This window comes from Hypomesus transpacificus, chromosome 16 (assembly GCF_021917145.1).
Source record: "Hypomesus transpacificus isolate Combined female chromosome 16, fHypTra1, whole genome shotgun sequence".
In the NCBI taxonomy this organism is placed as follows: Eukaryota; Metazoa; Chordata; class Actinopteri; order Osmeriformes; family Osmeridae; genus Hypomesus; species Hypomesus transpacificus.
Genome location: NC_061075.1, coordinates 36,356 through 63,932, shown reverse-complemented (window position 1 = coordinate 63,932; position 27,577 = coordinate 36,356). Strand labels below are relative to the sequence as shown.

Genomic DNA, 27,577 nt, shown 5'->3' with positions numbered 1-27,577 from the left:
TGACTACTGCCAGAAGGGTGAGAGGGGAGGGGGGGAGTTTGACTACTGCCAGAAGGGGGAGGGGGGGGGGGGGGTTTGACTAGTGCCAGAAGGGGGAGGGGGGGAGGGGGGGGGGGGAGTTTGACTACTGCAAGAAGGGGGAGGGGGGGGGTTTGACTAGTGCCAGAAGGGGGAGGGGGGGGAGTTTGACTACTGCCAGAAGGGGGAGGGGGGGGGTTTGACTAGTGCCAGAAGGGGGAGGGGGGGAGGGGGGGGAGCTGACTACTGCCATAAGGGTGAGGGGGAGGGGGGGAGGGGGGGGAGTTGACTACTGCCATGAGGGGGACAGGGGGGGGGGGTTTGACTACTGCCATAAGGGTGAGGGGGGGGGAGTTTGACTACTGCCAGAAGCTGGAGGAGGGGGGGGGGGGGGGGGAGTCCATTACACACTGTATCGCTATCACACTGTGTGTGTCTCTGTGTGTGTGTGACTGTTTGTCTGTGTGTGTGTCTTTGTGTGTATGTGTGTTCTGCAGGTATGAAGCTGCCCTCTCGGACCCCCACCCACATGGACAGTGAGGAAGAGCGGAGGTGGAACCAGACTGAGGAGGTGGGGGGCGGGGCACGCTGCTGCTCCTGCCCCAAGACGGAGATCCAGCTGAAAAGAGAGGCGGAGGAGACCGAGTACCGCAAGACCTTCGAGGACTATCTCCACAACGAGGTGTTTGAGATCAGGTATGGGGGGGTGTATATGTATGTGTGTATATATGTGTGTGTATGTGTGTGTGGGTTAAACTCCTCTTCCTTTCTCAGGCCATCTCGCCGCCGTCGTTCTGTGGGCGTGGCCAACGGCACCCTAGCTCTGACCACACCCCCCCACCCTCTGACCACGCCCCCCAGCCCTCCGATCGCCTCGACCACGCCCCGCCCTGGTGAGGGCATCAAGCTCATGTTCACCTTCCCCCGGGAGTCGGGCGCCATCCCCAACCTGCGCCACTTCACAAGCTACAAGATCGAGATCCACGCCTGCAACCACCCCTCCGACAACATGCGCTGCAGCATGCCCACCTACGTCAGCGCACGCACACTGCCAGAGGGTGAGCTGCACACACACACACACACTAGTAAAACACACACCAACACACACACTAGTATAACATACAACAACACACTAGTACAACACACTCCGAAACAGAATATGGAACTCACTAAAGATGTCCTCTACTTCTCCTTCTCCTCTGTCCATCCCTCCTTCTCTCTATTCCTCTCCTCCCTCCTTCCTTCCCTCTCTTACTCTTTGTTTTTCAGATAAAGCGGATGACATGGTTGGCCCGGTAACCCATGAGATTTTGGCTGACCAACCAGACTCTGTTTACATCAAGTGGGAGGAGCCACAGTCACCCAATGGGATGATCATCCTTTACGAGCTGCACTACAAGAGACTCGGCGACCAGGAAGTCAGTACCCCTCACACCTTTGACCTCTCAGCTTCTGCTCTGTGTGTGTAGGTCTGGGTGGGAAGGAGTTGTGTGTGTGGGGGTCTGCCGCAAGACTTGCTTTGATGGTCTGGGACTGTGTGTGTAACTGTGTGTGGGTGTGTAACTGTGTGTGGGTGTGTAACTGTGTGTGGGTGTGTAACTGTGTGTGGGTGTGTAACTGTGTGAGTGTTTCCAGGAGACCAAACACTGCGTGTCGAGGCTGACGTATGCCCGGCTGGGTGGTTGCAAGGTGAGAGTGGTGCATCCTGGGAACTACACGGTGAGGATCCGCGCCACGTCGCTGGCTGGGAACGGCTCCTGGTCCCAGCCCGCCTTCTTCTTCATGGCTGACAGTGAGTTTGGCCACACACTGTTTACAGAACATACACATACAGCCTCTGGACTGATCACCGAGGCTGGCGCTCGTTAACCAGTGGCTGATCTGTTTTTGTAGAGGACACAAGTCCATGGAAGATTGTGATTGGCCCAGTAATCTGCATCATTCTGCTGATGTTTGTGGGAGGTGGAGTGTTCTACGTCTTCAAAAAGAAGTAAGGAGACCATGTGATCCAAGAGGTCATGTGATCCTGGAGGTCATGTGACCCATTATCTCAAAAGAACCTGACTACAGGATCTGCTGGACCTGGACTGAGGTAGCTGAGATGTTATCTGACTGTGTGTGTGTGTGTCCAGACAAACAGAAGGACCTACTGGACCTCTCATCGCCTCCTCCAACCCTGAGTACCTCAGTGCCAACGATGGTGAGCAGCTACTCATCTCACACCTCACACACTCCTCCCCACACACTCCCTCTCACACACTCCCTGTGTGTGTGTCCAGTGTATGTTCCGGACGAGTGGGAGGTAGCGAGGGAGAAGATGACGGTACTACGTGAACTGGGGCAGGGCTCGTTCGGCATGGTGTACGAGGGCCTGGCCAAAGACATCATCAAGGGCGAGGGGGAGACGCGCGTGGCGGTCAAGACGGTGAACGAATCAGCCAGCCTGCGGGAGAGGATTGAGTTCCTCAATGAGGCGTCCGTCATGAAGGCATTTAGCTGCCACCATGTGGTAAGACCACTCCAACTACCTCCATCACAACGAGTCTTCTGTTCCCTGTTAGACACCAAGGGACATGTGTGGTGGGCATGTGGCAACGCAGTGCTAACCCTAACCTCCCCCCCAGGTGCGTCTGCTGGGCGTGGTCTCTAAGGGCCAGCCCACCCTGGTCGTCATGGAACTTATGACTCACGGAGACCTGAAGAGCTATCTGCGTTGTCTCCGACCTGACTCTGAGGTACAACACACACATGCACGCACACCAACCAATACACGCACACACAGCCTCGGTCCCTGTGCTCCAGGGTTAGGGTTATCCAGGTGTAACTATGGACCTGTGCTCTTCCCAGAACAACCCTGGCCGCCCCCCTCCCTCCCTGGGGGAGATGACCCAGATGGCTGGAGAGATAGCCGATGGCATGGCCTACCTCAACGCCAACAAGTTCGTTCACCGAGACCTGGCGGCCAGGAATTGCATGGTGGCCGAGGACTACACCGTGAAGATTGGAGGTACGAGGCACACTAACCCTGAACTAACCCTGCACTAACCCTGCCCTAACCCTGCAATAACCCTGCACTAACCCTGCACTAACCCTGAACTAACCCTGCACTAACCCTAACCCTGCACTAACCCTGCACTAACCTTAACCCTGCACTAACCCTGCACTAACCCTGCCCTAACTCTGCAATAACCCTGCACTAACCCTGAACTAACCCTGCACTAACCCTGCACTAACCCTAACCCTGCACTAACCCTAACCCTGAACTAACCCTGCACTAACCCTGCCCTAGCCCTGCACTAACCCTGCACTAACCCTGAACTAACCCTGCACTAACCCTGCACTAACCCTGAACTAACCCTGCACTAACCCTGCACTAAATAAACCCTATTAACTTAACAACCCTATATAAAAATTCCCCTTTCTTTGCCTATTTTGGTTGAGTGTGAATTCAGAAACTGGGAACACGTGCTAAATCGTGCTAAATAAAACGAGGGGAGTGTGTGGCTCAATTAAGAAATGTTACTTCGTATTTCACCTCTTTTCCGTGGGATAATAAATCACTATAAACTAGAGAGGGTACCATTTCTGGGGAAATTGTAGGGTGTGCTTGTTTGCGTCGGTTGCAGTTGGGTCCGTTTTCCCCTCTAGTGATATTTTCAAGCATTTAGCCTACTCATATAGCATAATTCATTAAGAACACCCTTTGAAACAACCGAACACCCTTTGAAACAAGCTACTTTAACAACGTTGTCACTAGCAGTATTACAGATTGAATTGCGATTCAAACAGTACCGTCTGCTAACTGAAAATAAGCCCCCCAAAACGCAAATAAGTTAGATATTAATTTAGGGGGACATGGCTAATTCAAAAGCAGCTTGCTAGAGGCAAGCTAGCTGCTGTTGCTAGCCACACTTCACTGATTGTTTGAAGCGCCGGAAATGAGAACGTTTCTTTTGACATAATAAAGTTTTGCCATAGCTGTAGCATTGAAGACAGTACAGTAGCCTACTACTACACACTGCCAGTGGGCGAGCCGAGTTTGTGACTCTGAGGTTAACGTCAAAACAAGACGCGGTCTCACTCAAATTCCAAGTTTTACACAAATCACAAAAATATGCTGACCCGCTGGCTGTCTTTGCAATCGCCATATCTTTAAAACTCTGCTCTCCATTTAGATGTAGAATTGACCCTGGTACGAAATTAAGAAAACATTCATCAGACGCAGATCGACAACAGCTGCCGCAATCGTCCATGGAAGCTGACGGGGCTCTCACGTAGCAAACAAATCAAAGTTTTTACAGCAACCTACATTAAAATCTCACCACCTGGCTGTCTTCACATTAGTCATATCGTCATAACATTTCCCTCTTTCTGGTTTTTCATGTAAAATGGAACTATAAGAAAATACTACTATGACGCTTTCTAGCATGGCTGCCGCCTAAAAGACTAGGCGGTCTCACGGGCGAACCGCACTCGCTCAAATTACAAAGACCTTCACGACCCTAATCAAAAATCCGAGATTGCAGTTCCACTCGAAATCGCTTTCTCAACAAAGCCAAATGGTTGGGAGTTTTTGGGGGAGGTACTTTTCATTCATAATCCAAGCTCCAACTTGCGTGCTAGAACGTCTCTATCACCTTGTATCCATGCATCGTAGCTAACGTGTGCTGACGTAGTGACGTAGGCTAGTGAGTACCCTTCATTGACAGAATGCACTTTTTTGCCACAAAAACGTTGTAACCTCCTAAACTGTGCAACGGAACGTAAATACGAACAGAAGCAACTATTCCTAAACCTAAACCCCTCTCCTTGAGTCAATTTTCATGACAGCTATGCATGTTGTTGCTATGACAATATATTGTCTTTATCGTGGAATGTTACAAATTTGAATTGGAGTCTCTAAGATTCCCAAACTGTATTTCTGCTCTAGCTGTTTTATAATGATGTGTGTGTGTGTGTGTACACAGACTTTGGCATGACCAGAGATATCTATGAGACAGACTACTACCGTAAGGGTGGGAAGGGGCTGCTGCCTGTTAGGTGGATGGCCCCAGAGTCTCTGAAGGACGGGGTGTTCACCGCCCACTCTGACTGCTGGTGAGACACACACAACACGCGCCTAAGATACAAAGACACACACACACCTGAAATACACATATACAAGACCTTGTTGATGTGTGTGCAGGTCGTTTGGTGTGGTGCTGTGGGAGATCAGCACTCTAGCAGAGCAGCCTTACCAGGGCCTGTCCAACGAGCAGGTGCTCAAGTTCGTTATGGATGGAGGCTACCTTGATCGCCCGGAGAACTGTGAGGAGAGGATGTGAGTACACACACACACTTCACACACACACACTACCTTTCTCTGTCTCTCCTCCCATCCTCCTCACCCCCTCTCTCCTCCCATCCTCCTCACCCCCTCTCTCCTCCCATCCTCCTCACCCCCCTCTTTCCTCCCATCATCCTCACCCCCCTCTCTCCTCCCATCATCCTCACCCCCCTCTCTCCTCCCATCCTCCTCACCCCCCTCTTTCCTCCCATCATCCTCACCCCCTCTCTCCTCCCATCCTCCTCACCCCCTCTCTCCTCCCATCCTCCTCACCCCCTCTCTCCTCCCATCCTCCTCACCCCCCTCTCTCCTCCCAACCTCCTCACCCCCTCTCTCCTCCCATCATCTTCACCCCCTCTCTCCTCCCATCCTCCTCACCCCCTCTCTCCTCCCATCCTCCTCACCCCCTTCTCTCCTCCCATCATCCTCACCCCCCTCTCTCCTCCCATCCTCCTCACCCCCCTCTCTCCTCCCATCCTCCTCACCCCCTTCTCTCCTCCCATCCTCCTCACCCCCTCTCTCCTCCCATCCTCCTCACCCCCCTCTCTCCTCCCATCATCCTCACCCCCTCTCTCCTCCCATCCTCCTCACCCCCCTCTCTCCTCCCATCCTCCTCACCCCCCTCTCTCCTCCCATCCTCCTCACCCCCCTCTCTCCTCCCATCCTCCTCACCCCCCTCTCTCCTCCCATCCTCCTCACCCCCTCTCTCCTCCCATCCTCCTCAACCCCCTCTCTCCTCCCATCCTCCTCACCCCCCTCTTTCCTCCCATCATCCTCACCCCCCTCTCTCCTCCCATCTTCCTCACCCCCCTCTCTCCTCCCATCCTCCTCACCCCCCTCTCTCCTCCCATCATCCTCACCCCACTCTCTCCTCCCATCCTCCTCACCCCCCTCTCTCCTCCCATCATCCTCACCTCCGTCTCTCCTCCTCCAGGCACAGCCTCATGCAGATGTGCTGGCAGTACAACCCCAAGATGCGTCCGTCCTTCCAGGACATCATCGAGATGTTCAAGGAGGAGATGCACCCATCCTTCAGGGAGATGTCATTCTTTTACAGTGATGACAACAAGGCTCCGGAGAGTGAAGACTTTGACCTGGACCTGGAGAACATGGAGAGCATCCCTCTGGACCCGTCCTCCTACGGTCAGAGGGAGGATCGGGACACGGGCCCCTCGGGGTCCCTGGGGGGGGGACACTACGAGGAACATATCTCCTACACTCACATGAATGGGGGCAAGAAAAACGGACGGATCTTATCTTTGCCTCGATCCAGCCCTTCCTAACACCTCCTGACCCCGTTCACCGACATTGTGCACACACACACACACACACACCCCTCCACACACCACTCCCCACACACACCTCAGCACACATATCCTTCCACACCCCTGGGTTCCCCTGGTTTTCTGATGATTAGTATTTTATTATGTAGTCAGAAGCCCAGTGTTCAGGGATCTCAGGACGGATGGGTCAGTGTGCTGTGGCTGTGGAGCTCAGGGTCAGGATTAGGGTCAGGCAGCCGCACCGCAGGAAGCTGGTCAGGTCTGGTGTCTGTAGAGACTGTTCCAGATCAGGACTGGATCTACATCTAAATGTTTTCAAGACTGAGGAAGAAAATGCGATAAAACTGTGAACATAAACTGGCGTGAACCTGAAGGCCGCTTTTGCCTCAAACCTACACACAGACTCCTTTCCTTCCTCTACTCCTCTCTTCCCTCCTTTCCTCTACTCCTCTCTTCCCTCCTTTCCTCTACTCCTCCCTTCCTCTACTCATCTCTTCCCTCCTTTCCTCTCTTCCCTCCCTTCCTCTACTCCTCCCTTCCTCTACTCCTCTCTTCCCTCCCTTCCTCTACTCCTCCCTTCCTCTACTCCTCTCTTCCCTCCTTTCCTCTACTCCTCCCTTCCTCTACTCCTCTCTTCCCTCCTTTCCTCTCTTCCCTTCCTTCCTCTACTCCTCCCTTCCTCTACTCCTCTCTTTCCTCCTTTCCTCTCTTCCCTCCCTTCCTCTACTCCTCCCTTCCCTCCCTTCCTCTACTCCTCCCTTCCTCTACTCCTCTCTTCCTTCCCTCCCTTCCTCTACTCCTCCCTTCCTCTACTCCTCCCTTCCTCTACTAAACTAACCCCCTTCTAACCTTAACCCTTCTTACCTGTGGCCTTCTTACCTGTGGCCTTCTTACCTGTGGCCTATGAACTCAGAAATGTCTCAAAAACGTATGTGTCCTCTAAACAATGGCTTTGACATTTCAGAGCTCTCGGATGTTTCTTCAAGTACTAACATCTATTTGTAGAGGAAACCTTTTATTTTGTGGTTCTGCAGAATTCCAAACTTCTCACACAGATTAATTTGGTGTTTGGTGAACAGTTTTAATTTATTTGCTTTTATTTTGTTGATCCTTTCTTCAGTTTTCTCTCTGTGTCCTATGGCTGAAGGGTATTTAAACAGTTAAAAGTTGGACTAAACAGTTCATCAGACTGACCAATAGCTGCTGCTTTGATATGTTTTAGTTCTCAACGAATATATATTATATAATATATAATATATATGGAATATTGTTTTTGTATCAATATTTTATATATAATATATAGAATATGGATGTTTTTGTACATAGTTTCGAATATGTATTGCTTTCGTCAGAAGCATTTCTGGTAAGATTTTTTTATTTTTCTAACCCCAGATATAACACACATCGGTCAGCGCTCTGTGCATCTGGCCGGGGCCGTGTGTGGCAGGTAGAGTGTCACATCTCTACAAGGTAGATACCCTAACCTTTACCCATACATCACAGCTCTACAAGGTAGATACCCTAACCTTTACCCATACATCACATCTCTACAAGGTACAGGGCTATTAGGCCCTATCAAATTAAGGTTAGAGGTGAAGTTCTGTTGCTATGGTCTATTGCTAGGGGGAGGAGGCTGTTCTGGTCATGTGATTTCAAGTTTTCACTGGCTGGTCCTTGAAGCTGTGGTCTAGTTAAATCACCATGCCTGTCTTTATAGTTAAGATTATTCAGGATCATCTTTAGATCATTCTAATGCACAGTAAGAAGACACAGTAAGAATGGTACTCAATTTTCCTTCCTTTAATATTATATACTGTCATTTTGGAAAGATCTCTTAGAATATTGAAGAAAGCAAGAATATACCCACATACAGATTTGTTCAGTATATAATGTTAGGAATCGAAATCTTTTTATTTTAAATCTGGTTGGAGTTTTAGTCAGAGGTAAATAATAGTCTTGTTTAAAGTAGAATTTGAGAGGAGTCTAGCGGGTTGAGAAAGAACCTCAGGTGTTCTGCCTGTGTGTTCAGGTGTTCTGCCTTTGTGTTCAGGTGTTCTGCCTGTGTGTTCAGCCAGTCTACCTCAGCATGTTGAATCAATCACCGTCTGTGTCCCCTAATCTCAGCGTCACCTTCAGACGCAAAACCTACAGTGTCATCAGTACACCAGTCGCGCTGCCACACAGCAGGAAAACAACCAGCAACGTTGCCCTAGCTCAGCTGGGATTCAGGATGAAAGCTCTTACTACCATGTTTAAATCAGAAGAAGCAACTTTCATCACATTCTTCTTGAGGTTTTTCTTAAGTGTCTTTTGTAAACTCTACCCACTGCCCCCCCATTGCCCTGTGTAAGGCAAGGTTAGAGACTGTGTAGATCTACTGTGTCCAGATCAGCTTCTCTCCCCAGGCCTTCACAGACATCCTACACATCTTATTATTATTTTTTAAAATGATTGTACTTTTTGTCATTTTAACTTCTTCCGTTCATGTTGTTTGTATTTTTATTTTATACTGTGAATATCAAGAGAGAAAACCTTCTATACATGCCGTGGATTGGGGGCTGTTGATGTGAAGCAGCCCCCCCTCTCACTGGTCCAGGAGTGCTGGACTAGAACAATCCTGTGTGCCATAACAAGGTCCCCAAAAAAATCAAACATAGAGAAAATGTCTAGATTGTAGTTTCCTCAGGGAGGCAGCCTGAGGTGTGTTTGGAGATGGAGCTACCTGCCTTCATAATCTCTGACCTCCTAATTCGTCTGCTAGGACCTCACAGTTCTGTGACTTGTCTGGAGGTGGAGCCTGTAGGTTTCAGCTTCAACCCTCCGTCTGATCAGGTCTCTCACTCTAGATGTCTGATTGCAGCTTAGCATGCTAATGTAGTGTGGTGACGGCCTCTAGTGGTTGGCTGTTAAAATTGCAGTCAGGTTCCAACTCATAGTGCCTTGCTGAGACTGTCCTCCTGTAAGACCCCTAGATCTTTCCACCAATCAGAGTGGAGAGACCTTTCTTTTGGAACTGTAGAATACGGCCTTGTGCCTTCAGGGGAGTGCAGGGGAGTGCAGTCAGCGCTCTACCTCCTTGGTTCTGTGGAGCTGCTGGGATCGATGTTAATGAGGACATTGGAGGGTTTTTTTTTTCAAACGTTGAACTGGTCTCTGGTTGGCTGAGCTGCCTGACAGACAGCGTGTTTTAAATGATTTGCTTTTCCACAACTCTCACTTTGTTATTTTGTTGTTGTTGACAAGCCCAGACTCAAATCTCATGTGACAAACTGTGATTAACAGGAACTGACGGCATCTTTCGATTTAAAAAAAGCTCTATTTGACATGCATACAGTCCAATATTTGAAAGAAAAAATATAAAATAAAACAATCTCCAAACTGTAAATAGCTGCAGCCCCCACACACGAAAGCACTTAATTTAGGTTGAACTCTGATAACCTAAAATATGGTTTGGCAAAGCATGCTGGTGAAACAGCAGGGTTAGAACAAAGCATTCTATATTGTATTGTTTTGATAAATGAAAAAAGTATTACGTTTAGAGATGTTTTTTTCTGTCGTTTTTTATTCCAGAATAGGGAGGGTAAAACAAAATAACTTTTCTACTGTAAACTTTTACTACTCTTGTACATTATTGAATTGAACATCAATGTATGTTGTCCTACAACAACTTATGTTGTGTTTCGCTAAATAATGTTGTGTTTCGCTAAATAATGTTGTGTTTCGCTCACAACACTACCCCATCATGGTCTGGAAGTGTTTCCAAGGCAACATGATATATTTGGCCTGAAATGTTAATGTGTTTATCATGTTCTGTATGACCTCAACCATCTTCACAATCACTGCAGCACCTCAACTTAAATGTCTGGTTTGTAAAGTGTCTCTAATATCATCTGGAGTATGAAAGAAAATGACTTTGTTTGTTGCCTTTCTTAAGGGGAAACTATCTAGGTTTTACTATTAGCTTTCTGAAGGGGAAACTATCTAGGTTTTATATTTAGCTTTCTCTATGTGAATGACTGGAAAAGACCACTGCACGTTTTTTTCGAGGGGAAAAACAAGCAAACACAAAGATTCTTTATAAGCTAGGATTTGTCCAATTGATGGTTATTAAATCCCAATTAAATGTGGAAAAGATTGTCTAAGTTCTGTCTAAACGTGCTAGTTTTCAAACAGCTGCCCACCCCTATTATATTTGGCAGCACGAAGAAAACAGCTTTGAGTAGAGTGATATTATGTCCTAATGTCTGTTATGTCATGAAAAACGTTGTATACATGTGTTGTAGTCACCATGGTTATAATGGTTTTGAAATGATTCAGCCAAACTGTCCTACATCTGAAAATATTGATGTAACTTCACCCTCAGAAATGGTTTGGTCTTAACATTTTTGTAGAATCAGTCAGAGTTGTTGCTGAGTGGGAAAAGATTGGTGGACAGATGGTGGGTTGGGTTGAGGCAGGTGATGTTGTGGGTTCTAGAGAAGGGTTCTGTTCCAGTGATGATGTTCTAGTCTGTGGTCAGGTCTCCTGGCCCCCGTAGTGTCTCTGTTGAGCTGTGTCTGTCTGTTCAGTTGGCGTTTTCCCTCGTTGAAGTGTGGCCATGGGTCCCTCTGTGTGCTTTACGATTGCTGCTCCTCCTGCTCCTCCTCTTCTGTTGGTGCACCTAGATAGTCCCAGTGTGTTGTCTGGGAGCACACTTCTCGTTTTAAACTGATTTGAACTGTGTTTTTAGAAACTCTACTAATGTGTCGTGTTGTCTCATGGGTACATATACATACAGGAGACTACATGTACTGTATAGCAACCACAGGTGTAGCAACACTCACACTGGACCCAAATGTTCCATGGTCTTTACGTGTATCACACGTGAATATCCCACTCAGTCACATCCACCACACAACAACAACCCATATCGTACAGGATCAAGGGTGAGGGTTAGGGCAATTACTAAATGACGCTTGACAGTTTATTTTTTTATATGTTTTCAAGGAGAGCCAAGCAGTGACATGTACAGAATTTTTTGGGGAATGATATGAAAATAAAGTATTGCTGTGTGTAAATTATTCATCAATTAACTGTTTATATTAAAATTATGAAAAAAAGGATTGGAGAATATGCGTCATCTGTTGGCTCCTTCTGCATACTGGGAGGGACAGCAGAGTGCTGTTCTGTACAGTAATACTGTGAACCACTCTCTTATCAGTGTACATGGTAAAACATCTGAGGTCTACTGTCTTGACTGACAGCAGAAGCCAGGGCACGCAAGTAGAGTAACAAACCCTAAACCCTCTCAGCCCCAAGGCAGCACTATACTACCTACACCCATCCCTAACCCCTAGGTCTCAAGGCAGCACTATATTACCTACACCCATCCTTAACCCCTAGAGCTGAAAGTGACCTAATGTGTAAGTAATTCCCAGTGGTACAGCAGTTCACTAATAAGTCAAAACAGCCAACAAGTGTCTCACTCACTCACCATCATCAGCATCTTCACTTTCTCCTTCACTAGTATCTGTCGTAGCCCTACTTTCTGGTATTTGTTCTTGGGTGGGGTCTGGCTTTGTAGACAGCAAGGACAGTCAGTGACTTAAGTAGACTTCTACTTACATTTTCCCATTCATTACAGAATCAAAAGAGCTGACACTAATGTGTAAGTTTGGATAAAAGCGTCTGCTAAATGAATAAATGTAAGTAATTACCAATGGTGCAACTGTTCACTAATAAGTCAAAATAGCCAACAAGTGTCTACCTCACTCACTCACTTCACCATCATCAGCATCTTTGGAGTGCTGGGGGTGGGGTTCAGAGGAGGCTACAGCTGATTCTGGAGTAGCAGCACATAAAGGTTTAATTATATAATTTCATATTGCTTTTGTACACATTTATGTTATGTTTTATGGAACAACTGATGAAGAACTAACACACATTAACACCCGCATTAACATCAAATAAATCTAAATTGGTTTATCAATGCCATAGCTATAGAGAAAAAGCTTCACTTTATTATTGTATGAGGACGGCAAGCTGTAAGATTAGCCCTTGCTTTACATTAACAAGACTCATGTCAACAGGCTACCATAGCAGTTTAGTTTTAGTAAACAATCGTGTAAGAATGGAAATTCCACCACTATACTGTGAGATTTATGTTTACACTGCTGGACATGAATGCTATTATTTTGCACTTCTAGATTGGATGTTAACTGCATTGGCTTTGTACCTGAACTCTGCACCATGACAGAGTTTAATTGAATCGAAACATGTGATACGCGTGTGTGTGTGCGCGTGTGTGTGTGGTTCATGTGATACGTGTGTGTGTGCGTGTGTGCGTGTGTGTGTGTGGTGCTTCATGTGATACGTGTGTGTGTGTGTGTGTGCGTGTGTGTGTGTGGTTCATGCGATATGTGTGTGTTGTGAACATGTGTGTCCTGATCACAAGCAGCAGTGAAGGGAAGTACAACAGAGGAAGCTGTGGTCTAACGGCACCCTGTGCTCACTCCTGCTCTCATTCTTCTCTCTACTGTCAGCAGTCACAGACAATAGTCGAAAAAAATAATCTTTTTGAATTTTGGTTATTCAGTGTCTTGTCTGGAGGTTCTGGAACATTCTTGCTGGTGAGTTCTGATTTAAATTAGAGTAACTGGAGGCAGGAGGAAAATTGTGTATTAGAGAAACACACCGTATGTGTGTTCTGAGGAAAATGTCTTTAGGGGCTTTGCTGAGTGTCAGTCTGTGGGAAAGTGCTGTATCCTTTGCTTTTGAAGTGCACCCATTTTGACAGCTCTACTGGTCAGCGCAGTTCACCTTAGAGGCTGCGTGAGTAGTCAGGATCACTCTGTTTCAGTCAGATGATCATCTGTTCAACTTAAAGCCTTTTGGTGGGTTAAGCTTAGAATTATTATACAGTCATTGTCTAGAACATATTTAAACATTCTGACTTAGTTTAAAAATCAACTACACCTTTTTCTATTTTCTTCTCTTCTCAATTACACACACACCACATGCTCCCCTCTCACTCTATCTCTCACTGTCCTTCTCCAAGATCACTTTACTACTACTACCACTTTAGCACCAAACTCTTCCTCTCCATCAAAGTCCTCTGTTGCCTTCTTTAATGCCATGCTCCCTTCCTCCTCCTATCCCTCTTTAGATCTCCTCTCTCCCCTCAGTGTCTCCCTCCCTCTTTCCTCTTCCCTACCTTTGTCAATATCTGTCTCTTCCTCCTCCCCTCTCTCTCTTTTCTTCTCTCCCTCCTCCCCTCTCGTGGAGCGACTTGTTTTGTGTCCTCAGTCAGTGGCTCCCTGATCTGGCTCAAGGATACTCCTCTCTTTATCTCTCTACTTCACTGCCTCCCTCGCTCTCTGGACTGGCTGGCATACCTCATGGCAGACTCTCCCCTCAACAACTCCTGGCCCTTGTTCTCCAAGCTCTGGATGAAACGCTGGTCCTTCAAGAGAGGTACAGTTATGACCTCTCTCTGTGAGAGCTTGTCTCAGTTTCAGTTTTGCTCAGATGTTGAGGTGGTGGAACAGTGTTCAGAGAAGTCTTGTTTTGGTTACTAGGTAGGTTCTAGTAACAGGGGTTTAGTACTTGCATTCTAGTAACAGAGCTCTTGGTACAAGGTTCTGGGATCAGGGTTGTAGTTACTCTGATGTCACAGGTGCTCGGCTGCCTGAAGATCTTCTCTTTGATCCTACTTAATTTTTATCCTCCATTGATCTGTATCATCTCTGCTTTTCATAATGTGTGAACTGTTAATAATAATGACAGTTTAGAATGAGCCCACTGCAGGGCTGTGTATGGTGTCACAACTCTGTTCTGTAGGCAGCTGTTCTTAGTGTGTCTTCAATGTGAAGCTAGGAACTTTGAACCCGCTGTATGAATGCAAGATCAAAGCTCTTCTGTCTGTAAAGGATGTGAGATGAGGCTGTTTGAACCGCACAAACAACACCGTTCCTCTTCCTACGCAGTGTAAGGCCTTCTGCTGGGAATAATACATGGCAACCACAGACTGCTTCATCTAAACACTGAGCTAGACGCTGGTACTTCTGCTTAATTATTAAATATTAAACAAAAACCAAGTGCACTTGATTAAAAGTAACAGTAAGACTGAGTAATACATTAAAATAATGATGAATACACAACACAGATAAACACAAACTTCAGAGTGTGATTCTGCATGTGTTCCTTGTGTCGACGGTCTCCTGAATGCGTTTCAGTTGCACAGCTCTCAAGGCTCAGCTGTTGGATACATCTCTCCTCTCTCTCTCCTCTCTCTCCTCTCTCTCCTCTCTCGTCTCAAAGACTGACGGAGTAGCATGAGCTACAAGTTAGCGATCCAGGTGCATGTTCAGCTAAATACCCCAGAGAAATAAGACCAGTGGAATGATTGTCTAGGAAACACCAAATTAAGTTTTTCAATGACACGAAGGGTCGAGGTGGGATGTTGCTCTAGCTAGCCATTTATTTATTGAACATCTCAGTCAAATTGTATTTATATTAAACCATAGTGTAAGTACACTGTATGTCCCAGTACCACTAACCCTAACCCTCCCATAACCTGTAGAGCCCACTAGTCCAAGAGGCACTGTAGACAGCACCTCTAACCCTGACCCTGACCTTTACCCTAACTCGAGTACTGCCACAACACAACCTTTAGGAAATAGAGCACATCTGTTTGAGCCTGGGACAGACCTCATGTTCCTCCATGATGCATCAGGAGATCCAAGAGAACCTTAAAAGGACAGCAGCATCAGAGAGCATACACCCCACCAGACTCCAGCACTGCTGGTTAGGGTTAGGTCATCTGGTGATTTACATCCAGAAGACACATTATTACTGGTGTTCACAGGGTTGTTTGGAGAATTGCATCTTTGGCTGTGAGGAAAGGAGAGGAGAGGAGGGAGATGATGTAAATTCAGGAATCTGTTTATGCATCTGAAATGTAAAGCAGCTTTCTAGGTGGGAGATGAGTTAATGGTGATCCAGAACTGCCAGCAGAATCTCTCTCTCTGTCACACACACACTCTTTCACACAGACAGTAATCACGCACACATTACAAAACGCATTGCAACAAAAGCCACCATTTCTTGAACACAGAAAAAAGTACATACACAGTACATTACCAACATAGACAGATACACAGAAACACTCCCAGTCCACTGTACACACACACTGGCTAACACAAACATGGACTAAGATACACCTATTAGGCATAGTCAATGGTTAGATTTGGGGTTAGGCAGAGCCGGCCCAAGGCAGAGGCGAACTAAGCGGCTGCTTAGGGCCCCTGTGGCTACCAGAGGGCCCCCAAGAGCACATTAAATTACAGCTTAATTTAAAAATGGTATATATTATGTTAATGGTAATTATACAAATCCATAGGGCCCCCCAAATCAATTCTGCTTAAAGGCTTGGGCCGGCCCTGGGTTAGGGTTAGCGCCTTCCATGTCTGACTATAAGTTGTCTGTCTGAGAGCCTGAGCCTGAAGGGTTAGGGTTATAGGTTAGAGCGATGGGGTTTGATCCATACAGCGGCTGTGTAGTTTATAGACTGTTTGTTGTTAGTGTTTACAAATGTCAGAAGTGATCTACACCTTAATGGTGCACTCAGCATATTAATAATTGAAAGTTCCTCATATGTTTCAGCCTCAGAGGGTAAACCATGCACCAAGCCCTGTGCCCCGCACCCTAACACTGTTTCTGGGCCAGGCTCCACCTTCCTGTTGCCAACCTCCGTCTCTGAGGACAGTTTCTTCAGCAGCACCAATGAGGACAAGGTACCCAGACGGGCTCCTCCCACTCTGGAGGCCGGTTGACATTAGGAACACACCTAATGATTCACCCTGTTGGCTGGTTCCCTTTTTGGGCTGGTAACAATCCAAAAAGTCAACACTCCCACTCGATATACCAATTCTTTTGAAGAACAATTGTAATCTAGCAAACAAGTTTCATGTGTCAAAACAAAACAGGATGTTGAAAGAAAGTACATACGCATAAAACATGGTGAAATACTGGAACTGAAGTTACCGTTGCTGATCAGTTTCTGATCTGACAACTGTGAAGAGACTTAGTTTGAGGTTAATCTCTTGTTTCTCTTACTATCTCTGTCTTGCGCTTTCTCTCTCTCCTCCATCCCTCCTCCCTCCCCTTTTTCTCTCTCCTCCACCCCTCATACCTTTCTCCAGGACTCCTGCTCAGAGGAGAGTGATTACGACAGCCCAGGGTGTCCAGCAGACCACAGCCTCCTAGAAGACCTCCTCTGCCTCAACTCTTTCAGAGATTCTGAGTTCTACAGAGACCTGGAGGGAGGAGCTTTGCCCCAGCCCAGCCCCTTTGAACCCTGCCCCCCCTTTGGCCCGGCCCGCTCCCAGACAGACAGACAGCTCCTGCCTCACCCTTGCCCACAGAGTCCTGAGATAAGATATCCTCCTGTGTCTGTGGTGACCAAGTTCAGCCCCAGATCATTTCAGTCCGGCAGCGTCATGAATACCACAAAGGACCCAGTGGTGATGGTCAGCACTACGGTGTATTTGCATGGACCAGAGACCCCAGAGAGACCAGTGAGACCAGAGAAGCCAGAGAGACCAGTGAGACCGGTGAGACTCGAGAAGCCAAAGAAATCAGATAGACTACTGATATCAGAGACCCCAGTGAACCCGGATGGTCCAGTGAGACCAGATGGACCAGTGAGACCAGATGGACCAGTAAGATCAGAGAGATCAGAAGAGGAGGGGGAAGTGGTGTCAGACCCAGAGAGCTTCCCCTTCCTGGTGCGCTCCATGTCCACCTCCCGCAGGCACAGCCTGGGGGTCCCTCTGTCTCCCGTGGACCTGGGCCGGAGGTAGGACGCCATCTTGCTTTACATGGGGGATGGTTGTAGCTCAGTGGTAGAGGGGGTAATGGGGATGGGTGTAGCTCAGTGGTAGAGCATTTACCTGCAGATCATAAAGTATCAGGTTCAAATCTCCCTTGTATGTGGCTGTGGATGAAAACGTCTGCTATGTGAAAATATCAAATGGCAGCAGCAATGAGGCAGAACCAAACTGACACCAATCATACCACTGGGGCCGTCGTCCTAAATGTCATTTAGCAGACGCTCTTATCCAGAGCGACTTACAGTAAGTACAGGGGCATTCCCCCGAGGCAAGTAAGGTGAAGTGCCCTGTCGAAGGACACAACATCATTTGGCACAGCCAGGTATCGAACCAGCAACCTTCTGATTAATAGCCCGATTCCCTAACCCGTCAGCCATCTGACTCCCCGGTGTCAGATGTACGCCTCAGTTTAAGGTCCTCACTCAACAGAACAAAAATCTCAGAAGTTGTAGTTTTTCGGTTTTCTTCAGTTTAGCTGCTCTTTCCAGTCCTAATTAAACATTGCAGTCACATTTCAGACCGACCCAAGGGAACATCCTTATTTTACGAGCGATGTCAAAACTGCAAACTGAAGTTCAATGTACCAACAAATAAATAACGGAACTGCGAGCAGCACCAGAATAGCAATTGCTACCCTACTAAAAACAGATTTCATTAATAAAATAAACTATCCTTTCTATCATAGTACACACACTAAAGTTAACTAGTACAAACAGTACATAACGTGTGAATTAATATACCTTAATATACATAAAGCTGTACTTTCTATATACTAAATGAATAAAATGTAAATGTAAAATATTTCCTCTTCAGCATATGCACATCAATCTAGTATCTTATGGACCAAAATAAATTGAGTAGTGATGCTTCCTGTGGTCCAACTCCCTCTGACAGGTTGAGTCTGGATGCAGCTATGGACAGTGACGGGGGGGGAGAGGATCCCATCCAGCAGGCCTTGCTGTTCCCAGCATGCACTGGGACATGTCTGAAGGAACAGCCAGATGTACCGTGTCTGAGGAACGATGCAGAGATGGTACTGAGGATGATGATGAAGATAATGAGGATGATGATGAGGATAGTGTAGACATTGTACCGCTGGCTGGTCTCTACTAATGATGAGGATGATGATGAGGATAGTGTAGACATTGTACCGCTGGCTGGTCTCTACTAATGATGAGGATGATGAGAATGAGGGTGATGATATAGAGTGGAGAGTTAACAGTGCGTATAACCTTCTTACCTGCTAAACAGGTCATATAATGCTGGCTTACCTGCTAAACAGGTCATGTGAGGTGGTGTTCAGGTGTGTCCTGTATCTCCAGGTGTGTAGAAGGATGCTGTACTCACGCTCGGAGATCCTGGCCACGGAGGAGCGCTCCCATGTGGCACGTGTTTCTTACGTTGTGGAGACGTCCAAGCAGGCCGCCAGAGCAGCCGGAGGTAGGCGTGTGTGTGTACATATGTGTGTAGTGTATGCATGCATGGTGTGTGTGTGTGCACGATGTGTGTTAGTTCCTATCCTGAAAAAAACATTTTGAGTTATTTTAATTAGGTTTCTTTCTGTTCCCTTCTGATTCCTTTCCTTGGGATGACTGTGTGGTTATTAGTATTAAAAGTAACAGTAGGTACTTGGGGTTAGGGTTATTAGGGTTAGGGTTATTAGGGTTAGGGTTATTAGGATTAGGGTTATTGATTCCAGAGGGAAGTTGTCCTGCAGAAGGCAAGAAGAGAAAATAGGACAAATATACAAAGTCCAAATATACATCACATAAAATCCCCTAAACCAAACATACACTGAGCTGAACAAGGGGGAAAGGCAGATTTACCCCTGTGTTTGAACCAATTTACAAAACAATTAACTCAGGTGCTACATAGGTGATGTAAGCTCAATTGCTAACAGTAAATAGCAGTGAATAGCATGAACCAGTGAACAGCATGCTCTAGCAAAAAATACAGATGAGTGTTGTTATGAATTAATACTGACGCCCTAAGGTAGGGAGAGGTGTACCAAGTACTGTGAGATCTAACTGGTGCTTAACAACTTAACAATACAAATAGAGGAGTGCAAAATATGCTGTGTGATTACAGATAGGTAATGAGAACATGCAAAATGCAATTGATTAGACTTAGTGTTAACCCTAGGCATGCAAAATACAGTTGATTGACTGATGTTGTCCTGCAGAGGAACTGGACCCAGAGGACAACCTTCACTCTGCAGAGGGACAGAGTCACATGTGAGTCCATACACTCCTCCCTCAGACTGCATCTCTTGTTCCTGTTTACACAGTCACTCTCTACTTTATACAATCTCCCCCACTGGAAGCCCTCTCCAGAGTTAGACACCCGCTATACCCTACATGGATTTTTTACCTTCTGCATTTCTCCTCTCAGTTGGAGAAATACACATGAGAGTATTCTTGATGAACCCAGAAACCTTTCAGTTTGTGGGGGAATGTTTTTCTCCTCCCCTCCCTCCCTGCAGTATCTCCTCCTGCCCTCCGTATGGAAGGCCTTTCCCTGTTCCCTTCTTCTGACATGTCTGCTCTGTGTCATTTGTCTTTGGACCTGTCCTCCTCCATTTCTCTCTCTCAGCTCCTTAGATGGCCCTTTACGTGTAAATACGTGTGTGTGTGTCTGTGTATGAGTGTGTATGTGTGTTTGAGTGTGTGTGTAAGTGTATGTATTGTGAGAGGGAAGCAGACAAGGGAGACTCCTCTATAAATCACAGGATCTGTGCTGTGACACAAAGCAGAAGATACTCACCCTGTCCTCATCCCCAGGGCCCAGACCCCCTGTTCCCCCCTCCCCACACACATACCCTCCCAACACACACACACACACACACCGTCTCCCAAGAGCCCTGCACTGGCCCCAACCCCCTTAAGAGAACTGCTCAGCCCCCCTCCTCCCCAGACCTCCAGCCCCCCACTCAGCCCCCCTCCTCTCCAGACCTCCAGCCCCCCACTCAGCCCCCCTCCTCCCCAGACCTCCAGCCCCCCACTCAGCCCCCCTCCTCCTCAGACCTCCTGCCCCCCACTCAGCCCCCCTCCTCCCATACCTCCAGACCCCCACTCAGCCCCCCTCCTCCTCAGACCTCCTGCCCCCCACTCAGCCCCCCTCCTCCCATACCTCCAGACCCCCACTCAGCCCCCCTCCTCCCCAGACCTCCAGCCCCCCACTCAGCCCCCCTCCTCCCCAGACCTCCAGCCCCCCACTCAGCCCCCCTCCTCCCCAGACCTCCAGCCCCCCACTCAGCCCCCCTCCTCCTCAGACCTCCTGCCCCCCACTCAGCCCCCTTCCTCCTCAGACCTCCAGCCCCCCGCTCAGCCCCCCTGTGTTGTTTGTCTCAGGCTGATGGTACAGAAAGTTCTGCGGGAGCTAAAGCAGTTTCATGGGTGAGTAATCCCATGTCCAATCATCCATCACTTCCTACAACCCACTTAGCCCATCTTTCACACTTACAGAACAGGTTGTGGCCACCAGCATGAGAAAGCACTATAAGTGCTAAAGTGTGTGTGTGCGTGCATGTGTGTTTATGTTTGTGTGTGTGTGTTCATGTGTGTATACGATGCCTCCACATGTTGTGGAATGAGCATGAGGATGCTTCACCAGCATGGTTGGCTGCTGCGCTTCTTTATAAAACTGGGAATGAGCCAGGCACCTGGTTCACATTTTCACCACCTGGTTCACAGCTTCATCACCTGGTTCACAGCTTCACCTCCTGGTTCACAGCTTCACCACCTGGTTCACAGCTTCACCACATAGTTCACAACATGGCCAACTGTTTGAGAGGCTGCCTAAGATGTCCCAGTCTCAGAACCATGTCTGAACCCCCAGGGTTAGGGTCAGGTTGGGGTACAACCGGTCATGAAACACACAGTGGTGTTTACAAGATGTCTGATGTGATCTGTTCTCTCAGAGCCAAACACAGGAATACCAGATCAGAAAACAAAGATGCAGGAAATGTCACCTGGTATGAATTCCTCTCCAATGAGTAAGTAACCATCATCAAGCAACCCAGCACATCCTCAGTCATTAACAACTCTACATTCAAGGAAGTACCAGTTTGGTTTGATAATAAGTCTAATCCATGTGGTTTGCTTGTTGACATGTCCAGTGACATACATTACAAAATAGAAGATTATCTGTACCTTGTTGTCTTCTTCTAAGTGGTCCACCTACTATGTCTTCTGGTGGACATGAAGAGGAGGATGAGCGCATGGAGAGGGTGGAGAAGGGGACCAAGGTGAAGCGTACTCTGAGCTCTCTGAGGAGCAGAGTCACTGGCTCCTTCAACAAAGACAAGGTGAGCCCTGACCACCATCCCCCCCCCCCACACACACACACACAGACACACACATAGTATGCTCACACAAATAAACACCCAAAACCTTTCAATCTCATCCATCTGAGCCGCATGATAGTAATTCCTTACTTTAGCTTACCTGATGTTTATTACTTTCAGATTTATTAAAACAGAACGTACTTTTTCAAACTCACAATGCTCTTCATGCCCTGCTCAAACTACATGATACAACTGTCATTATATCTCAGGAGTTACTTGAATTAATTAATTGATTGATTGTCTAAAACATTATTTTTGTTTGTACTTTGTTCCTTTTCAGGGTAAGAATCGAGAGAAAGAGCAACAGAGGGATAAGGAAAGAGAGAGGGAGAGAGAGAGGGAACCCAAAGAGAAAGGTTCTGTCCGTAGCAGCAGTGCTGGGCATCATCTTGTGCCTGGCTCCTTCTCCAGCTGTGCCAGCTGCTCTCTGTGCAGCAAGACCCTGCAGAGGAAGCATGGCCTGCAGTGCATGAGTGAGGAATCCACTGGTTCACACACACACACCTGCGCTTGTGCACACACACACACAGCTCTGATTGTGAACACATGTACGCACAAAAACACTTTTTCACACACCCCTCAGGGCTTCTCATCACTTATGTTTCTTTCACACCTGAACGCTCCACCACCTCCACAGAGCATGTCTGGTCAAAACAGCATTATAATGTGATTATAATGCAGTGCCTTGTGATTATTTGTGAAATTAATCACATGCACAGTAAAAATGTGGTGACTGGCCATAGATATATCTATGACTCTGGCCACCAGCTAGCCTGCGTCTAGTGGCATCCTGCCTCCCTCTCTCATGATTCCTCCCCCTCTCCTCGGAGGAAGTGATGATGAATCTGTTGCCACTCACTTCCTGTTAACAGCATGGTGTTGTGTAATGAGGGGCATCCGCTTTGTAGCTAAAGCTTGACCTTCAGCTGGAACCTCTCAGACCTAATCTTTAGCTGTATCGTCCTGGTTCACATACAGAGTTGACATTCTCTTATAATGTAGCCTCTGTAGTGGTATTCCCTGGACTGATCTCACTCTAAAGAGTCTGCATGGAATGTTGGAACACTATAAATCTATGATTCTAAAGATTCCAACTGACTCCAGCTGATCTGTTTATATTCTTAAGACACCCTTTCCTCTTTCTGCTCGCATGCCTCCTAACCTTGCTGATACATACCACTCTCCAGTTGGACCTGACAGTTATACAACTCTCCAATGCATGTGTGTGTCTGCATGTGTGTGTGGATGCGTGGGGGTATGACTGTAATGGCCCTATGGAACTGGAGGTTTTGAGTTGGTCTGTTGTCACATGTTTCTTACATCTTCTTTTCAGAAGGAAGTCTTCAGAGACTTGGCCTTCCCTGTAGGGTCACATGGCCTGTCGTGAGGGTGTGCCTCAGGGGGTCACATGGCCTGTCGTGAGGGTGTGCCTCAGGGGGTCACATGGCCTGTCGTGAGGGTGTGCCTCAGGGGGTCACATGGCCTGTCGTGAGGGTGTGCCTCAGGGGGTCACATGGCCTGTCGTGAGGGTGTGCCTCAGGGGGTCACATGGCCTGTCGTGATCACATTTTACATTAATCACTGTCCAAGAAAATTACGTAGTGTTTTTTATTCTCTCCTAGGGATGTGTTGCACTCCCATAGAGACATGGGAGGCCATTGTTTATCTTCTGGTAATAGTTTATGTCTACTGTAGGCTACAACTGTGTAACAGTTTTCTATCGTGCGGGCCAGAAGTAATTTTCCTATAAACCGCTGGTAATGGGATCATTAACTAACCTGTGTACGCTATTCAAGCCTTTATTAGACATTTGGTGACATGTCTCTCAGTTCTAAATGTGTGTTCTACACCTCAAAACAACTTGATCAATAGGTATAGCTCAGTGGTTTGAGCATTTCCCTGCATTTCAAGATATCGCAGGTTCAAATGCTCCCCTGAGTGTTGATTTGGCCCAAAGGGTCTGCTTAGTGGATATTAATCACATTTAGTTAATTCCTTCACAAGTATTCTGATTCAAACTGCAGGACAAAACACAAGATGATCTCAGAAGAAACATTGATCCTAACATCTGACAAAGAGAATATTATGAATGACTGTTTATGTTAGTTTGCTTATGAAACAAGTGCCACTGGTCTACTTCACAAGCTGATTCTAACATTAACCAGTGACAGCAATACAACACACGCACACACACATATCTAGTCTGTAGTTTTCAATGTTAGATATGCTGTATTATATGTGACAAAACATTTAATCCGTAAATGGCTTACTAGGCTTACATTGCCTACCCTTTTATATTAATAATTGTGTTAGTTAACTGCTTATTTTCGTCATAACCGAAAACACATTGCGGTTCTTCACATCCTAGACATCAAACATAAGATATGATGTATGGTTCATCTGACCCACATATTGTTGTCATGAGGAAATTAGTGAGTGGCCCTTTAATTTTGAACCCAACCCCGAGAGAATCAGCCTGGAATTAGCCTGTGGAATGCGTCGTTTGTATGCTACCGATCGTTCCCACACAATGCCTGGAGAGTGCAGGACATAACCCTAAAAGAGTAAGGAGTGGGAATACCCTGGCTGTACATTTGACCATTGGACTGCAATGACTTCAGCGTTTCTCTAAGCCATTAGTATTCTCATCCAAATACTTGTATTCCTATAACGGTAAGCATTCTAAGGATTCATTAGGAAAACCGCTACCCCGTCGTTTCTCGCACTTGTTGCAGATCAGTCACGCTAAGCAAGTGCATCATTAGCCAACAAGTTAGCTAGAGAGCTAGCCAGTGTGGGGTTCCTCGTTTAGGGTCGCTTGTCCGTGTCCACTTTTAGAGCTACATTTGGTTGGATTAGTTTGATCCCGTGCCCCACCTATACTGTACCATCCTGCTTGAAAATGACACTCTAAATGTATTAATGAACATAATTGTGTAAACAAAGCCCGAATCCAAACGTTACAAAAGTGGACATTTTAATGTAAGTATACATCTTTCCGGACATAGGCCTGAGCACCTGACAAACAATTGTCCAGTTATTCAAACGAGTTGACCCATCTTGGGTGCAGGCTAGTCTGATGTTAGCCTATGCTAATTGTTCACTGATTGAGTTTTCGAGGTTCGGTTACATATCATAAGGATTGTATAATGTATGTTAATGAATTTGTGATATCTGTAACTTTGTTAATCACAGTTGATCCAAAGTAATGTGGTTTACTTTCATTGATAAACCCGCTGGAAAATTAGCCAGGTGGATAGCTTGCGGGCTACTGTACACGGGTGATTTCTGAAAAACATATCAAGCTAATTAGTTAGTTTAACTTGCTATCCTAACTTACATTGGCTAACGTTAGCTTAGCCACTAAAGTAGCTAGGTGGCTAGAAAAACTATTATGTGCATTGTGTGAGGTACCTGGTTAGTATTTGGTTACCATACAACGTGATTTGTTTTTCTCTTTTTCAGAATTTAGTACCTAACTAGCCAGAACAATGCGCTGATTTTAGACTTCACCGTTTTAGCAACAGGTGGCTGAGTGTTTACAGTGGGCTCTGTCAGATTTAATAATGTAAAAAGCAAATTTAACAACCTGTATGATGTCAGTCTAATTTAGGTAGTGGAAAATGTTGGTAAACGTAAATGCAATTTAATTACTTTTTAAATATAAAACTAGTTATTTTCCATGTAAGGGTTCGCTCGCTACTTTAGTTGGGTGTTCAGTGTCAGTCAACACACAGCCAGCACGCAGTATGCAGTTAGCTAGTAACTTTAGGCCAAAGTGGTCAACACCATCTCAAATCCCAACCCCACTCTACTGTGTTCCGATCTTGCTGGGTCACATGGTGCTAATTGTGCTTGGCAGGTCTGCCAGGGCATATCTGGCCAGTCCATCGGCTCCGAGCCTCACTGTTAGCTCTCAGCTTGTTCACGCACCACTGCATCCCTGCAGGGCTGCGTATGAGCCCTTAAACCAGGGTTCTCCAATCCTGGTCCTCGAAGGGTTAGGTTAGGGCAGGGGTGGCCAATCCTGGTCCTCGAAGGCCGCTGTCCAGCATGTTTTAGATGTTTCCCTGCTCCAAATGATTATCAAGCTCTGTGGAAGCCGGGTAATGACCATTCATTTGAAACAGGTATGCTGGAGCAGGGAAACATCTAAAACATGCAGGACAGTGGCCCTCGATGACCAGGATTGGCCACCCCTGTCCTAACCTAACCCTTTCAAACTCTACCCTATACCCTTTCAACCCCTAACCTAACCCTTTCAAACCCTACCCTATACCCTTTCAAGAAAACATCGCCTGGGTATTATTTTAACATGAGTCACAAATAAATTGTAAGTCCCTCACCATGGTGGCCAAAATCTGAAACATTGGATTATGAACTAGGTAGAAGCTACTGCAGGAGGCATTATGGTATGTATTTGAGAAGCACAGTGGGAGCAGGACACAGAGAACATGGCCTGTTTCATGAACATCAACACAACAAACACACTTAGACACACATGCGCGCCCATCAATAAAACAATTATGCTTCGTGCCAGACCTTACACACATGTTGTTACTTGCCACTCAGAGAGAGGTGTGTGGCCTGGTTGGTATTGACAAGCCCCCCGGATTCAGACTGACTGAATAAGAGCAACACTAATAGCAGCATTAGTCCAGGTTGTTTGTCTGCTCCCCACCCCCTTCTAATGACTCTGTTGTTCTCCTGGCCTGGCCTGCATGGATGCACATGTGCACAGGCTCTACCAACTGGCTTGTTTTTCTTCTTCATGTATAGGAGGTCTCAGCCTCTTTGGTTCTGTATGTGTGTGTTATGTAATGAGCATATTAACTATGCAGCAGAGAGATACCTATGTGTCTTGTCTGTGTTTCAGACTGTGCTGTGAACGTCCATAAGAGCTGCAGGACCCTGCTGGCAGAGTGCAGTAATAGCAGGAGCAAGGTAAACAAGCTTGCTTAGAGCAGGAGCAAGGTAAACAGGCCTGCCTACAGCAGGAGCAAGGTTAACAGGCCTGCCTACAGCAGGAGCAAGGTAAACAGGCCTGCCTACAGCAGGAGCAAGGTAAACAGGCCTGCCTACAGCAGGAGCAAGGTTAACAGGCCTGCCTACAGCAGGAGCAAGGTAAACAGGCCTGCCTACAGCAGGAGCAAGGTAAACAGGCCTGCCTACAGCAGGAGCAAGGTAAACAGGCCTGCCTACAGCAGGAGCAAGGTTAACAGGCCTGCCTAACCACTTTCTTGGGCCGCAGCTTATGAGGGAGTTTCTGGAGCGAGTTTTTAGTAGACTTTTAATCATGCATCCTAATTTTCGAAATGTTTTGTTTCTCCTTTCAGAAAGATTTTCTTCATAGGACCCCATCCTCAGCTTCATCTAACTTAGGTGAGAATGAGCACACACACACAGTTACATGTGTGCCCACATGCACTTCCTCACATCAGCAGTGTGTGTGTGAGCGCCTGTGTGTCTCACTCCATTTCCCTTAGTGTCAAATTAAAGTAGTCTCCACCCTGCAGCCCAAAGGGGCAGTAGTCTCTGGACTCCAGGTTAGTGAAATGCCCCAGTCACCTCAGCCCCACCTAGTTAAGCCCACCTTAATCAGCGTCTTGAGGTGGGGAATGAGATCAGTGGTCAGCACGTCTCTAGAGGTGATCATTAGTTTATAACTTGCACACTGGCGTTCCCCTGGAAACCTGGTGTGTAGTCTGCTGTTCTCTTTTCTCCTAGAAGGTTC

The 27,577-nt window shown here is 46.9% G+C and overlaps 2 protein-coding genes across 5 annotated transcripts in view; both read left to right on the top strand.

Annotated features, from left to right (window-relative positions):
• LOC124478468 (insulin receptor-like) overlaps positions 1-7,108 on the top strand; it is a 34,706-nt gene extending 27,598 nt beyond the window's left edge. The window contains exons 10-21 of one of the 2 annotated variants that reach the window (XM_047036682.1): positions 516-714; positions 793-1,076; positions 1,288-1,436; positions 1,654-1,810; positions 1,912-2,008; positions 2,151-2,218; positions 2,298-2,527; positions 2,643-2,753; positions 2,866-3,025; positions 4,986-5,115; positions 5,204-5,338; positions 6,279-7,108. In XM_047036682.1, the coding sequence (XP_046892638.1) occupies positions 516-714; positions 793-1,076; positions 1,288-1,436; positions 1,654-1,810; positions 1,912-2,008; positions 2,151-2,218; positions 2,298-2,527; positions 2,643-2,753; positions 2,866-3,025; positions 4,986-5,115; positions 5,204-5,338; positions 6,279-6,627 (2,069 nt within the window). In that variant the 3' untranslated portion in view covers positions 6,628-7,108. Of the gene's footprint in view, positions 1-515; positions 1,077-1,287; positions 1,437-1,653; positions 1,811-1,911; positions 2,009-2,150; positions 2,219-2,297; positions 2,528-2,642; positions 2,754-2,865; positions 3,026-4,985; positions 5,116-5,203; positions 5,339-6,278 lie in introns of both variants that reach the window. The other variant, XM_047036681.1, reaches the window with a different exon arrangement.
• A 5,985-nt stretch (positions 7,109-13,093) lies between these two features.
• LOC124478548 (rho guanine nucleotide exchange factor 18-like) overlaps positions 13,094-27,577 on the top strand; it is a 30,560-nt gene continuing 16,076 nt past the window's right edge. The window contains exons 1-12 of one of the 3 annotated variants that reach the window (XM_047036830.1): positions 13,094-13,235; positions 14,011-14,079; positions 16,270-16,400; positions 16,809-17,464; positions 18,393-18,531; positions 18,821-18,938; positions 19,681-19,732; positions 21,418-21,492; positions 21,669-21,804; positions 22,124-22,316; positions 26,720-26,787; positions 27,180-27,225. In XM_047036830.1, coding sequence (XP_046892786.1) covers positions 14,055-14,079; positions 16,270-16,400; positions 16,809-17,464; positions 18,393-18,531; positions 18,821-18,938; positions 19,681-19,732; positions 21,418-21,492; positions 21,669-21,804; positions 22,124-22,316; positions 26,720-26,787; positions 27,180-27,225 — 1,639 coding nt within the window. In that variant the 5' untranslated portion in view covers positions 13,094-13,235; positions 14,011-14,054. Of the gene's footprint in view, positions 13,236-13,809; positions 14,080-16,269; positions 16,401-16,808; positions 17,465-18,392; positions 18,532-18,820; positions 18,939-19,680; positions 19,733-21,417; positions 21,493-21,668; positions 21,805-22,123; positions 22,317-26,718; positions 26,788-27,179; positions 27,226-27,577 lie in introns of those variants that run through there. The other 2 variants (XM_047036829.1, XM_047036832.1) reach the window with 2 other exon arrangements.